This window comes from Staurois parvus, unplaced genomic scaffold (assembly GCF_062004578.1).
Source record: "Staurois parvus isolate SC_StPar_1 unplaced genomic scaffold, SC_StPar_1.0 ptg000031l, whole genome shotgun sequence".
Taxonomy (NCBI): Eukaryota; Metazoa; Chordata; class Amphibia; order Anura; family Ranidae; genus Staurois; species Staurois parvus.
Genome location: NW_028317827.1, coordinates 16,948,289 through 16,961,128, shown reverse-complemented (window position 1 = coordinate 16,961,128; position 12,840 = coordinate 16,948,289). Strand labels below are relative to the sequence as shown.

Here is a 12,840-nt window from a genome sequence, read left to right as displayed (position 1 = left end):
GCCCAGATGTTGTACTTCTAAAGTTACCAAATTTCTGGCCTGATTTTCATTTAGTCATACAGGGATCAAGGGGATAAACAGAGCTGGACAAGGTCAATACCTGACATTGTGGTGCTTCCCTGATAGCCCTCTTTTAGGAGTAGGGGGCAGTCCAGGGGCAGACTGACCATTTGGAAACTCGGGCACTGCCCGAGGGCCCGGGGTAAGTAGGGGGCCCCATGAGATGCCCCTGATACCTTTTTCATAGGCTTTTTTGAGTTTGGGCAAGGACACAGGGGCCCCATGATCCCCTATTGCTCGGGGGCCCCATGAGTTGTCAGTCTGCCCCTGGGACAGTCCCTCAATATTCATTGCACAGCCATGATGTACATCTCTGATAGAGTAGCAGTGTTCATGGATATACCTCTCCCTGCTTCTCCTTCCCCTCCAGTATCTACAGCAGTCAGGAACACAACCCTAATTCTGAATCTTTAATGTGATTAATCAGTAATTAATCAATGTGTTAGCTAGGCGTGACTTTTTTAAAGCTTCTGAGCATCTTAGGCTGTTATGGTGTTATAGTTAACATTAATATATAGTCTTCTGGGGGTATAGTTTATCATATGTTTTGCTATAGCTTGATTTAAATAACACATATATCACATCGTGTGCATTGGTATGGATTAACAACAAGATTATATAAACTGAAACTCCGCTATAAAACGCAAACTGCCAAAGTATGCTGAGAATGGAAGTTCCTAAAGAGTCACAATACTAGTACTGACTCCTATATGAAGAAGCATAGTTTGTATTTTGAGCACCCACTACTCTAGCCAGAGTCTGTGAATCAATATTAAAAGTGTTACTAAACCAAGGACCCTGCATTTACTATATCTGGTCTCCCACAGTACACAGAACATGAAATAGCAATTATTTTAATAAATATAAACTGCTAAATATATTTTCTCATCAGCAATTAGAGCAGTCTTGTGATTTCTATCAGGGGCCAGCAGAGCACTGGTTAAAGCTTGTAGGAGGAGTTTTCAGTCTCTGCTGATTGTCCTATGAGGCTGCAGGACCACTGACACACTGTCTGGATAGTGCTGATTGGTCCTGAAAACTCTCTAGCAATATACACTAAACTGAGCATGTGCAGCTTGCCCCCAAGGCTCTGTTCTATCAGCAGATGGACTGGAGACTGTGGAAGAAGGGGAGGATCACAGAAGACAGGTTCGAACACCCTTTTTACAGAATGTGGAGGATTAACTCTTTTGGTTCCACAGTAAGTATAACAAGCACGCTTACTGCATATACAGACTGATTTCACTGTTGTGAGTTTAGTAACACTTTAAAGAGTAATAGGGTGTTCATGCAACAACATTTCTTTTTACTCTTAGCAAGCAATATGCTAATAAAGCTCTCATAAATGCACATAAGAGTACTATTTTAAAGTGCCCTGTAGTTAGGCAGTGTGTGATCAACATGGGTTCAGGAAACTGATATAGCAGCAACTGTCAAACCCCAGAAGACATCTAACTACTAACTCTTAGAATCCTCATACAAACCAAACAAAGCAAAAAATAGGGTTGTAGCAAATGTGCACACAGAGATGGATGCGAGCCTCCATTTTGGCAAAGGATCTTCCATCTTGTATCATTTCTACTCCCAAATCAGCTTTCCTCATCCCCCCTCCATCTCTGTTGAGTGACATGTGATCTGTTTGATGCAGATCACAGGTAGCAAACTCATTGGGAGAGCATCATGGTTATAAATCCCACACTATCTGGTATACCCCTATGTCTGCAAGACTCTTGCTGGAGAAGGGATCGTAAAACCATAAACCAAGCCCTCACTGAACTTCAAAGACATTCCAGGTAGTCGTAAAAACAGACGTACATTTAAAAACTCACTTTTCCATATAATTTTATATCTTCAAATAGAACATAATTACATAAACATGGAGCACATATTCGGACGGCTCACTCTAATACAAGTCGCCTGGTATATTACACCACCTAGCTGGCATATACAGGAGAGCAAAAAATTATATCTCCTTAACCATCCAAGCAGGTATGTCATATTTCATATGTAGACGTTCCGCAGGTGACTCTGCGTATTAATCTACTAGTGGCAAGGCTGCTAAATGCACCGAGAATACATTATGAACCATTACATAAACTGCGAGAGATTTTGGTTCTAGCTTGGGTCTCCGCCCCAACACCCCTCCCCAAATGAGGCGATTGGTTCTCTGCTTTAAGGAGACACCCTGCTGAGTTCCTAGAAAAAGCTGAGCTAAGCTGAGTTAAAAAAGTTGAAGATTCTCCCTTTTAACATCGGAACTAACTTTGGGAGATAAGGCATCCTTTTGGCTCTGAAACCTGATCTGCTTATTACCGAGGCTGACGGCAAGTACTTTATCCCTCTACACTTCTTTCTGTTATCTCTTTGCTGTGCTATTGCTCGTTGTATATTTATATATATATATATATATATATATATATATATATATATTCGCTACATCTTTTTCTGTAAATATTTTTATTGCACCCTTTTGACTTTTCTGTAATAAATCTTACTTTCTGAAAGTGTTAAACTGTTTCTAAAGCTCTTTAATGCAAACTAAGAACCCCTGTCTCTGAAGAGCGTGACTGTGTGTGTGGTTTAAACTTCTGTATAACCTGCCTGTGGTGACAGTGGTATACAGACGCTTATGCAAACATCATAGTGTTATTGCTAATATTGCTAATATTGCAGAGTTTCTTCTTTCTCTGTACAAAAAGGAGGTGGTGGCAGTGTGAAGGGTTAATTGTGTAATTAACCTGACCCAGTAACAATCGCTCTCAGGCTGCAGGTACACAGGTTGTGGTCTATTAGCTGGAAAATCTGTGTGCAGGGTGCAGCTGGGCGTGGCATTGTTATGCACGTGATAGCGCGATTTTAGATTGGCTAGTCCTTCGGTCACGAGTTTGGTGAGAAGGGCTGGGGTCTGACGCCGCGATCGTCACAAGGGTAAATATAAATATCTCACATGTACACCTGCACATTAGTAATAATTTATGCCTAAATATTCAGATTTGTGCACATCAACAATTGTATCTGCTTCTCTTTAATAACAATTGATTAATGTTTTAGAGAAGCTATAACATCTCTGTGTGAAATCATGTATTGTTTTGGGGGTACAAATGGCTTTAACAATCAGTGGGATGCAAGAGCATGATAATATACTACACTCCTGTGCGATTCTCCCTCTTCCTCTTCATATCACTGTATGCCAGTCTTAGGCTCCATGTACACTGCAGCTGGTAATCTGACGTTCAGGAGCTGTTTTGCATTTTTTTCATCAGCCCCTGAACTCTCCCTAATGTTTTCCTATGTGTCCATGTACACTATGTCATTTACAGTTGTTTATAGGCAGCTGAGTTTACAGTTGTTTTTTTGAACGCCCCAATCTTGCGTCCAGGAGTAGATTTTATCAGCTTTTCACACGCCAAATGCTTGTAAATGCGGCTAACCTCATTTAGAAGCGTTTGCGTTTAGATTTTTTTTTTTAACTGTTCCATATCCAAATGCTGTCCAGATCCTTTTTTCATCTTCAGAAATGCATGCTAAGCATTCTCTATGTATTCAAATGGACCTAGCACACCACCGCAGTCAGCTCCAGGTTTTGCGTGAAGGAAAACAAATGGTAGAACGTGCTGCATTATGATCATGATGGGATCCATAGTGAATACAACCAGAAAAGACAAGTCATCTCAACACATACTGCTCTCTCTGCTTCTGCGCTCTCTATTTCTCTCAAAATGTCTGAAATAGTTAATTTTTTACTGTTTTTCAGTGCATTCTGGGCATTTTGAAAGGTCTCCTGATGTTATCTTTAAAAAACGCTTCTAAATCCAAACGTGCATAAACACGCATAAATGCAGTATGGAAACGCAGCTAAACAGACTTTTTTCACCTACTTTTTCCAGCAGTCAGTTTCCAACGTTCAGAAGTATTTTCCAAACGTTCCATGTACATGGAACCTTAAGGCCCTTTCACATCGTGTTTTGAATGCATTTTTTATGTGTTTTTGGTGCATTTTCTGGTTGCCTTTCTCCCAGCATGCACCTATGCAACATGGATGTTTGCAGCAAAAACACAACAGCTGTGCGTTTTTATGTGTTTTCAATGAGTTTTCCATTGATTTCAGTGGGAGGTGCAATTTCAGTGGGCTTTTGAAACGGCACCAAAGATACAGTATACAGATTTTTTTTAAAAACACACTGCAGCAGCAGCACCTGGTGTGACATGCTCCACAGGATTTAAAGAGAAATGTTTTTATTGCATTTTTCTTGCGCAGGAAAAGCAGATTAATGTAAAACAACCTAAGTCATACAAAATAGATGAAACCTGCCAACAACTAATTATCCTGATAATTGGATATGTCAAGCAAACTCACTGGCCTACTGAGGATGTGTGCAAGAGGTAGAAAAAATGTTTACCACAGTATGGTCATGCCCGTGTATGTGGCTTTTTTTTAGGTAAATCTGGTGTTCCTCCCTTAAACCGGAGCTACACCCAAAAAGGGAAGTTCCACTTTAAGGCTTCGTTCCTTGCTCCCCGTTAAGGATTGGCACCTTTGGGAAGAAAGGGGGTCCCGAAATAAACAGGTAGCTGCTCCCACTTTTGCTGTGATCACCTGGGTGATCGGAACCGGATGTTGTCCTCCCCCTCCCTCCCCATAGTCTTCTGGGACACGTGACAGGTCCCAGAAGACTACAGGACCATTCAGAAAACACAGTGCTACTCGCACATGCACAGTGGGCATTCAGCTATTGCAGTTGGGCGCCCAAACTGAAGATGCTGGAGCCGGGAACACAGGATGGCCAGTGAAACCAGTTACGGGGAGGACACCATGGGATCGAGGGACAGGTGTGTTTTTTAAAAGTCAGCAGCTACAGGTATTGTAGCTGCTGACTCATTTTTTTACAGTTTCACTGGAACTCCGCTTTAATTTTTGAAAACCTTAATTCAGATACTTTTGAAGTGACACTTACTTTTTGTTCATACCATCCAGTGCTTTTGTGAGTTTGCTGGAAACTTTTTCAAGTCCTTTAGCATAACTTAACTCCAGGGAAGCTCTGTAAAATTAAATGTAAGAGACTGTTAAAGGGCCATTTATTTAAGGGGTCTGTCAGGGCAAAAATAATGCCAGAAATCTCATCGATAGACACACATATTGCCAAGTTGTATCCCTGAAAGCATACATGTGGCCTCTCAGGAAAAGGATCTTACCCCCGGATCACATCTATGCATCCATTTGAATGGACTCCCGTGCCTGTGACACACAGGGGAAGAAGTCCCTGCACTTCTTTGAAAAACGCAGCCCGCACGGGAACCTTGGTTTCCAGTATGGTTGCGTTTTCCAGTGCGGGCAACATGCCATTAGAACTAATGGCACCCGCCCCTGGGTCTGCATTTCTCTGTGCGGGTGGTGCAGCTACACGGATTTTCATGCAGATCTGCAGCGGAACCACCCACACAGATGTGAACCTAGGGTTAATGCCTAGTGGCTGCCTATATGCATCTGTATGTAACCCTTTTACTGTGCTAAAAACACGCTCCCAACACAGTAACTAATGTGTCACTGAAAGCTTCCTGTGCATACTTGTGATCAGGAGCTTTCTAATCATTCAACCGCTGTGACAACCAATTACAGCAGTCACATGACCTGAATGCCCACCTCTGCCTCCAGGCATTTCCATCCACTTAAAGGGCCGGGGGGCAGTGGTGGGAAGGGGTTAACCACTTCCAGTCTGGCACTTTTACCCCCTTCCTGTCCAGGCCAATTTTCAGCTTTCAGTGCTATCACGCTTTGAATGACAATTGCGCGGTCATGCAACACTGTACCCATATGAATTTTTTTTTTGAGACAGATAAAGCTTTATTTTGGTGGTATTCATTCACCACAGGGATTTTTTTTTTTTTTGCTATGTAAATTATAAAGTCCAAAAATTTTGAAAAAAGTGTTTTTCTTATAAAATGTTGCAAATAAATAATACTTCATCATAAATCTTGGCCAAATTTTATTCCATTATATTTTTAGTAAAAAAAAATAACCCAAATTAGTTTATAACTAAAAATTATAATTTTTAAACATTTTTTACTTTTTTTTAAATTTTTTATATTTTTTATTTATTTATTTTTTTTACATACTGTCACCCTAGCAGTACAGTGTCACCATGGTGACACTGTACTACTTGTGGGGGGTGATGTAGATTTTTTTTTTTTTTACACTGATTGCTTTTACACCCATAAAGGATGTAAAAGCAATCATTTCTCCTTCTCTCTACCTGCAATCTTGCAGCCATTGAGAACTACAGAGTGAGCTGTGATTGGTCACAGCTTGTCACATGGTACAAGGCTGTTGTGAATAGCCTTGTACCATGTGACCTCTGTGATCATTCACAGATTTCACACGTAGTAGGCAATGATGTCACAAGTGACATCTTGCTTACTACTCTGCATGTGATCATTGATTGGCCAATCAGTGATCACATGATCGGGACCTCGTACAGAGGTCCCGTCTGACGATCGGTGTTCCACTTTGTCCGGAGGACACAGCGGGCACCGGATCGCGGTGCTGCGCGCTCCCAGGGAGCGCGCACAAGCAGGGTGCAGGGAGGCCGTTTATAAACGGCCACCCAACCCTGCACTGCCACCATCCAGCCGTTTATATACAACGGCCAGACGGGAGGTTGTTAAAGACCCTGCAAGTATGAAAAAATACCTGTTGCTCTGGCAAAAATGCACTCAGCTCAGCTCTACTATAGCCTAATAACAGTAATTTTGTGGACTAAGCGGTGTCAGCCCTGCCCAGTTTTCTTTTGCTAAGCTACTAAACTCTCTCAGTCTCCTATCTCTATAACATAGACATTAATTATTCTGTAGTCCAAGATAAGAATTAGAAGGGATAATTAGACTTCGTGACCTAACACAAGAAGCATGTACAAAAATTTACAACATAATCAACGCTTATATTTTTGCACTTATTGTACTGATTAAGGAAAACACAAAATGGTAATTTAACCCCGGCATCCCTTTTAAAAGGTTCTGAACGCCCAGGGAGCAGGAGGGATCAGCGATCATGTGACCACTGTGATTGGCTGTCACAATGGTCACAAGATCGGGAGCTAGTCTCAACGGCTAAAGATTACTTTGACAGCTCGTTCACTGTGCCAGGAGCGCTCAATAACCACAATCTTAGAGCAGAGACATTGACTGCCCAGTGACACATATGTGTGGCATGTGGGCATTAAAGACCACCCTTTTGCCACCACAGATATGCCCCAATTTGGGCATTCGCAGTAGGAAACTGGCTGTGAAATGATGGCGGTACCAGCACCCAACCACCAATTGAAGAATCGGCTCAGGATGAGAACACCGCCGGATCCCTGGACAGGTAAGTGCCCTAGTATTAAAAGTCAGCAGGTACAGTATTTGTAGCTGCTGACTTTTAATTCTTGGGAAGGGGGCCGGAACTCCTCTTTAAATAAACAAAAAGGAATTAAATAAAAGAAGTATACTGTTAGGGTTTACATACACTTTCAGAAACCTATTTTTTGTGCCTAAATATAAAGAATAACAAGTGGATTCTCACCTTTGTTGTAGAACAGACATAAGAGTCTTGCAAAAGTTTTCTCCATTTTTAGAAATGTTCTTGAGGTCTTGATATACTTTTTCATACTGACAAAGACAAATAATTCTTTTTAGAAAAATCTAATTCGGGAACAGCAGCAGTGAAATTGCAGAGTGCTTAGTCATAATGGTTTATCACTGGGTACTGGAGCCATTTAACTGACAAAGAATGCAAACCAGAAGACAGGACACGTGTCTGTGCTGCTAAAGCACCTGGAGTTATACTGAATGCAAAGTACAACTATAGGCAAAACATTTTGTTTTCATTTTGGATATAGTTAGGGAGGATTATAACCCCTGTTGGTTTATTTTTTGCCATCTTTGCCCCATTTATTATTATTATTATTATTATTATGCAGGATTTATATAGTGCCAACAGTATACACAGTGTTTTACAATATAAGGGGAACAGTACAATTACAATACAGATCGACACAGAAGGAATCGGAGGGTCCTGTTCATGGGGCTTACAATTTAAAGGGAGGGGGAGGTGTACAAAAGGTAATAGCTGCATTTACCACTTCATGTCCTGACACTTTTACCCCCTTCCTGTCCAGGCCAATTTTCAGCTTTCAGCACTACCACACTTTGAATGACAATTGCACGGTCATGCAACACTGTACCCATATGAATTGTTTAGCATTTTTTTGAGACAGATAAAACTTTATTTTGGTGGTATTTATTCACCACTGGGATTTTTTATTTTTTTTTGCTATATAAATGAAAAAGTCCAAACATTTTGAAAAAAGTTTTTCTTTAAAATATTGTAAGTAAATAATCTTTCTTCAAAAATCTTGGCCAAAATGTATTCAATTATCATTTTAGAAAAGAAAATAAGCCAAATTAGTTTATAATCAAAAATCATAATTTTTCAAAATGTATTTATTTTTTTTTATTATTATTTGGTTTTTTTTTGTTTTTTTTTTTACACTGATTGCTTTTACACCCATAAAGGCTGTAAAAGCAATCATTTCTCCTTCTCTCTGGCTGCATTCTTGCAGCCATTGAGATATACTGAGCGAGCTGTAATTGGTCACAGCTTGTCACATGGTACAAGGCTGTTGTGAATAGCCTTGTACCATGTGACCTCTGTGATCAATCACAGATTTCACACGTAGTAAGCAATGATGTCAGAAATGACAACTTGCTTACTAAAATTCATGTGATCACTGATTGGCCAATCAGTGATCACATGATCGGGACCTCACACAGAGGTCCCGTACAACGATTAGTGTTCCATTGTGTCTGGAAGACACAGCGGGCACCGGATCGCGGTGCTGCGCGCTCCCAGGGAGCGCGCACAAGCAGGGAGCAGGAAGGCCATTTGTAAACGTCCACCTGCCCCTGCACTGCTCCCGTCCGTCCCATGTATATAAACGAACTGATTGGCCAAGTGGTTAAGAGATTAACCCTCACTTCCTGTCCCATAGCAAAACAGAAAGTAAGAGGAAATCCCTGTAAAATATGGGAATTCCTTGGGGCCCCCAGGTCATCAGAATGAGTGTCCTCAATGGAAGATTTCCCCCCTATTACTGTTCTGGGGACAACCCAAAATTTTGGATTTTCTTCTACTTTCACTTTCAATGCTAATGACAAACAGGACAAACAGAAAGGGTGAATCTTCCTAATGGGGGCACAGACTGCAATTAAAACTGTCAGAGGTTCTAATCCCTCTCCACTCTATCCAGAACTAAAGAAAAAGTTTTGCCTTTAGTTATACTTTCAAATGCAGCTAAACTCTGATTAAAAAGGAAAAATCTGTTCAAGTATGTATTCAGGATATCTATAGTCACAGCATACATTCATTTTATAACATTAGAATTGTAATAAAAATACAAATATTAGTTATTAGTGACAACCCAATATAAGATTATTTGGAAAATCTCCTTTCATGTTGTGAGTTCTGCCTGTCTGCTAGGCGTCTTTCCACAAATTCCTGGATTCCTCTGCTGTTTACTTTCCATTTCTAAGGACCAGGGGCGGACTGACCATTTGGAAACTCGGGCACTGCCCGAGGGCCCAGGGTCCGTAGGGGGCCCCATGAGATGCCCCTGATACCTTTTTCATAGGCTTTTTTGAGTTTGGGCAAGGACACAGGGGCCCCATGATCCCCTATTGCCCGGGTGCCCCATAAGTTGTCAGTCCACCCCTGCTAAGGACTACATGTCCCATGGTACGTTGCTGTCTGCAAGTACTGACTCCGCCTCCTGAAACTCCTCCTCTCAGCACCTCTGTAGTTCAGAAGGCAGGCTCTGTGAAATGTGTGACATAGCAGTGCCTGCTCACGGGGCATAGTGACTATGTGTCAAGTAACTACATGGGGAACTTTACAAAGTAAATCTATACATTTCAAGATTGTTCAGAATAACGGGAGTAGGCTAGAAATAATTGAAATATAATGGGGTAATTTATAAAACTGGAGAGTGAAAAATCTGGTGCAGCTGTGCATGGTAGACAATCAACTTCTAATGCCAGCCATACATAGGTCAAAATTCAACCGATTTTTCATCCGCTAAGAATAATCGGGCGATTTTTGCACTGTTAGTGGGTCAATGGCACCGGCCGATTTTCATGGTTCCTCCCCTTTTCCGTGATCGGATATGTTGGAAAATTCGTGAAAAACTACCGATTTGCAACTCAACGATGGTCAAATCATAGGATCATTTTTCCGAAAAGAATATGCGCATGACCTGGAAGGAACCGAATTTTCACCTGCTATATGGGGTGAACTTTATGACTTGGTCAGTTGATTTTCGAAATCATTGATGGCACCATCGGATTACCGAGCGAATGACGTTTTCGATTTTCGGACGAAAAATCGTTTGGAATTTGACCCATGTATGGCCTGCATAACTTCAGCTTGTTCAATTAAGTTTTGCAAAAAAAAAACCTGGAAGCTGATTGGCTACCATGCACAGCTGCACAGGAATTTGCACTCTCTGGTTTTAATTAGGCTACTTTCACACTGATCTGTACCCAATTGTGGCAAAACTGAATATTCAATAACAGGCATTGTTCTTGTCAGATTACTCATTAACACTCATCAAAAGCTATGTGGGTCCCATCCAGGGGCGGACTGACAACTCATGGGGCCCCCGGGCAATAGGGGATCATGGGGCCCCTGTGTCCTTGCCCAAACTCAAAATTGCCTATGAAAAAGGTACCAGGGGCATCTCATGGGGCCCCCTACTGACCCTGGGCCCTTGGGCAGTGCCCGAGTTTCCAAATGGTCAGTCCACCCCTGGTCCCATCCAATGTGTAGTCGTCTTTTTGATGAGGTGATCTGCATACTTTTCTTGGGTCACTAACTCACAAAGTATGGTCAGTGGTAGGTCAGCATCAGAGCAGGTCAGTTGGCATTTTCAGTAGGAGGTCATTAAATGCAAACCCCATATTTCTCCTAGAATTATGAGTGTCAGAGCTATTCACACACCCCTTTAAGGCATCTGCCTTTGAACTGAAAAAAAAAAACCTGCCGCTTTACAGGGCTTGTATGAGATATTCCAAAAGCTGAGATAATGTTATAAAGCTTTTTTAAGCAGACCTTTCATGCTTCATAAAAACTACAATGCTTCTCTTAACATAATTAAAGCTGAAATTCATGAATTGTAAGCCGGGGTTGAATGTATGGATTGTGACATATTTGAGCAGCATAATTAACTTTCAAGAGTTAATTATTTTCTATGAATCTCTAGTTCTCAATTATGCATTGTATGTGGAGCACTCTAATAATTAAAATCATCAATAATCACTGATAATGAACAGAAATATTGGCATAAGACGGATTATTTTAATCAAAAGCAGCACAACAAAGAAAATATGTTATTTAATACATGGCTGTTATGGCAAAGTAAACACATTTCTGCCCGTTTGCTTTTGCTATTGAAAAAAAACCATATATATATTTGTCTACTTACGGCAGATCCTGCAAGTGGATCCCTAGTTTTGAAACGATGTATCTGATCCATGATGCCAGACTGCTAGGGTGAGGCCAGGAAGGAGCAGTGGATTCTGGGAGTTATTACATATCGGTCACGTGCTTTACAGAAATGTCGATAATCGCAGCAAAGAGGTGTAATAAAAATAAGTCAGCAAATAAACAGTCTCTTTGCAATGGGCATACTGGGATGTGATAGGTGTTCTTTATCACTTGTTTTCAGGCAGCTGGGCTTTGGGATAAGTAATGTGTGCTTTGTAAAGTAAAGAGTAACTTATTATAGACTAATTGTAATAGAGCCAAGTCATATATGGACTTTAGTCCTCTTCTGCCTGATAAAGTATATGTCATTCCACCCCTGGAAATGTTTTTCAGCAATAAATTTACCATTCTCCAGGAAATCTCTCTTTTTATTTTGATTCTTCAATCACTAATAGACATTTCCACTTACATTTTCTGTGTTGGTTGTTTATTAAAGCAGTCTTGTGTCTCTCTGTCTTTCCATTTTGTAGAACAGTAGGAGCATTTTTAGCAGAGGTGCAACCTGAAGTTTCTGGGCCCTGATGCGAAAGTTGACCTGGGCACCCCCCCACTACCACCTGCCACTTCCACCGTGCTCCAAGATACTCCCACCGCATGCCAGTGCTACAAGGATGCTCAGTGAACGTATGGTGGCTGTCTCACTGTCTCTCTCTCCTGCTGCTGGCTGCCTGTGCACACAAGGTGGGGTAGACGGGCCACACTCTGAGCTGCCAGGTGGAAGTGGTGGGCTTGTAAGTAAAAGGTAAAATGGGTAAGGGGAGGGTGGGAGGTGAGAGAAAATAACTTTCCCTATCCTTGTGTAATGGTTTTACTGGTACTACACCCCTAATGAAATCATTGAAAAGAGAACCCTAACCACAGAAGCCAATGGGGCTTTGAAAGTACCACACTGTACCAGTACAAGTAAAGTGACAAACAGTAGATAAAATTGAACACCTTTTATTAGGTTAAAAAACCACCCATCGGTGGAAAAAGTTAGTCAGACATAGACACAAAAAGGCATATAATTAAAATCAACAAAGGGTGGGTACAGTAGGCAGCGGCCGATGTCTTAGACATAATAGACGTGTCTTGGAGAGAAGTAGGCTCAACTGTACAAGTAGTATATGAAATGGTAAATGGTTATCAGTGGAAATATATACATATATATTCAAAGAACACTCAACCATATGACATAATAGGTGTTAATGAACAACTGGTGATAC

At 41.2% G+C, this 12,840-nt stretch overlaps 1 protein-coding gene across 1 annotated transcript in view; it reads right to left on the bottom strand.

The window, feature by feature from the left end:
• NOSTRIN (nitric oxide synthase trafficking) overlaps nucleotides 1-11,713 on the bottom strand; it is a 76,179-nt gene extending 64,466 nt beyond the window's left edge. The window contains exons 1-3 of the mRNA XM_089660332.1: nucleotides 11,574-11,713; nucleotides 7,619-7,704; nucleotides 5,016-5,099 (exon numbers count right to left, since the gene is read on the bottom strand). Coding sequence (XP_089516458.1) covers nucleotides 5,016-5,099; nucleotides 7,619-7,704; nucleotides 11,574-11,624 — 221 coding nt within the window. The 5' untranslated portion in view covers nucleotides 11,625-11,713. The remainder of the gene's footprint in view (nucleotides 1-5,015; nucleotides 5,100-7,618; nucleotides 7,705-11,573) is intronic.
• Between the last annotated feature and the right edge of the window lie 1,127 nt (nucleotides 11,714-12,840).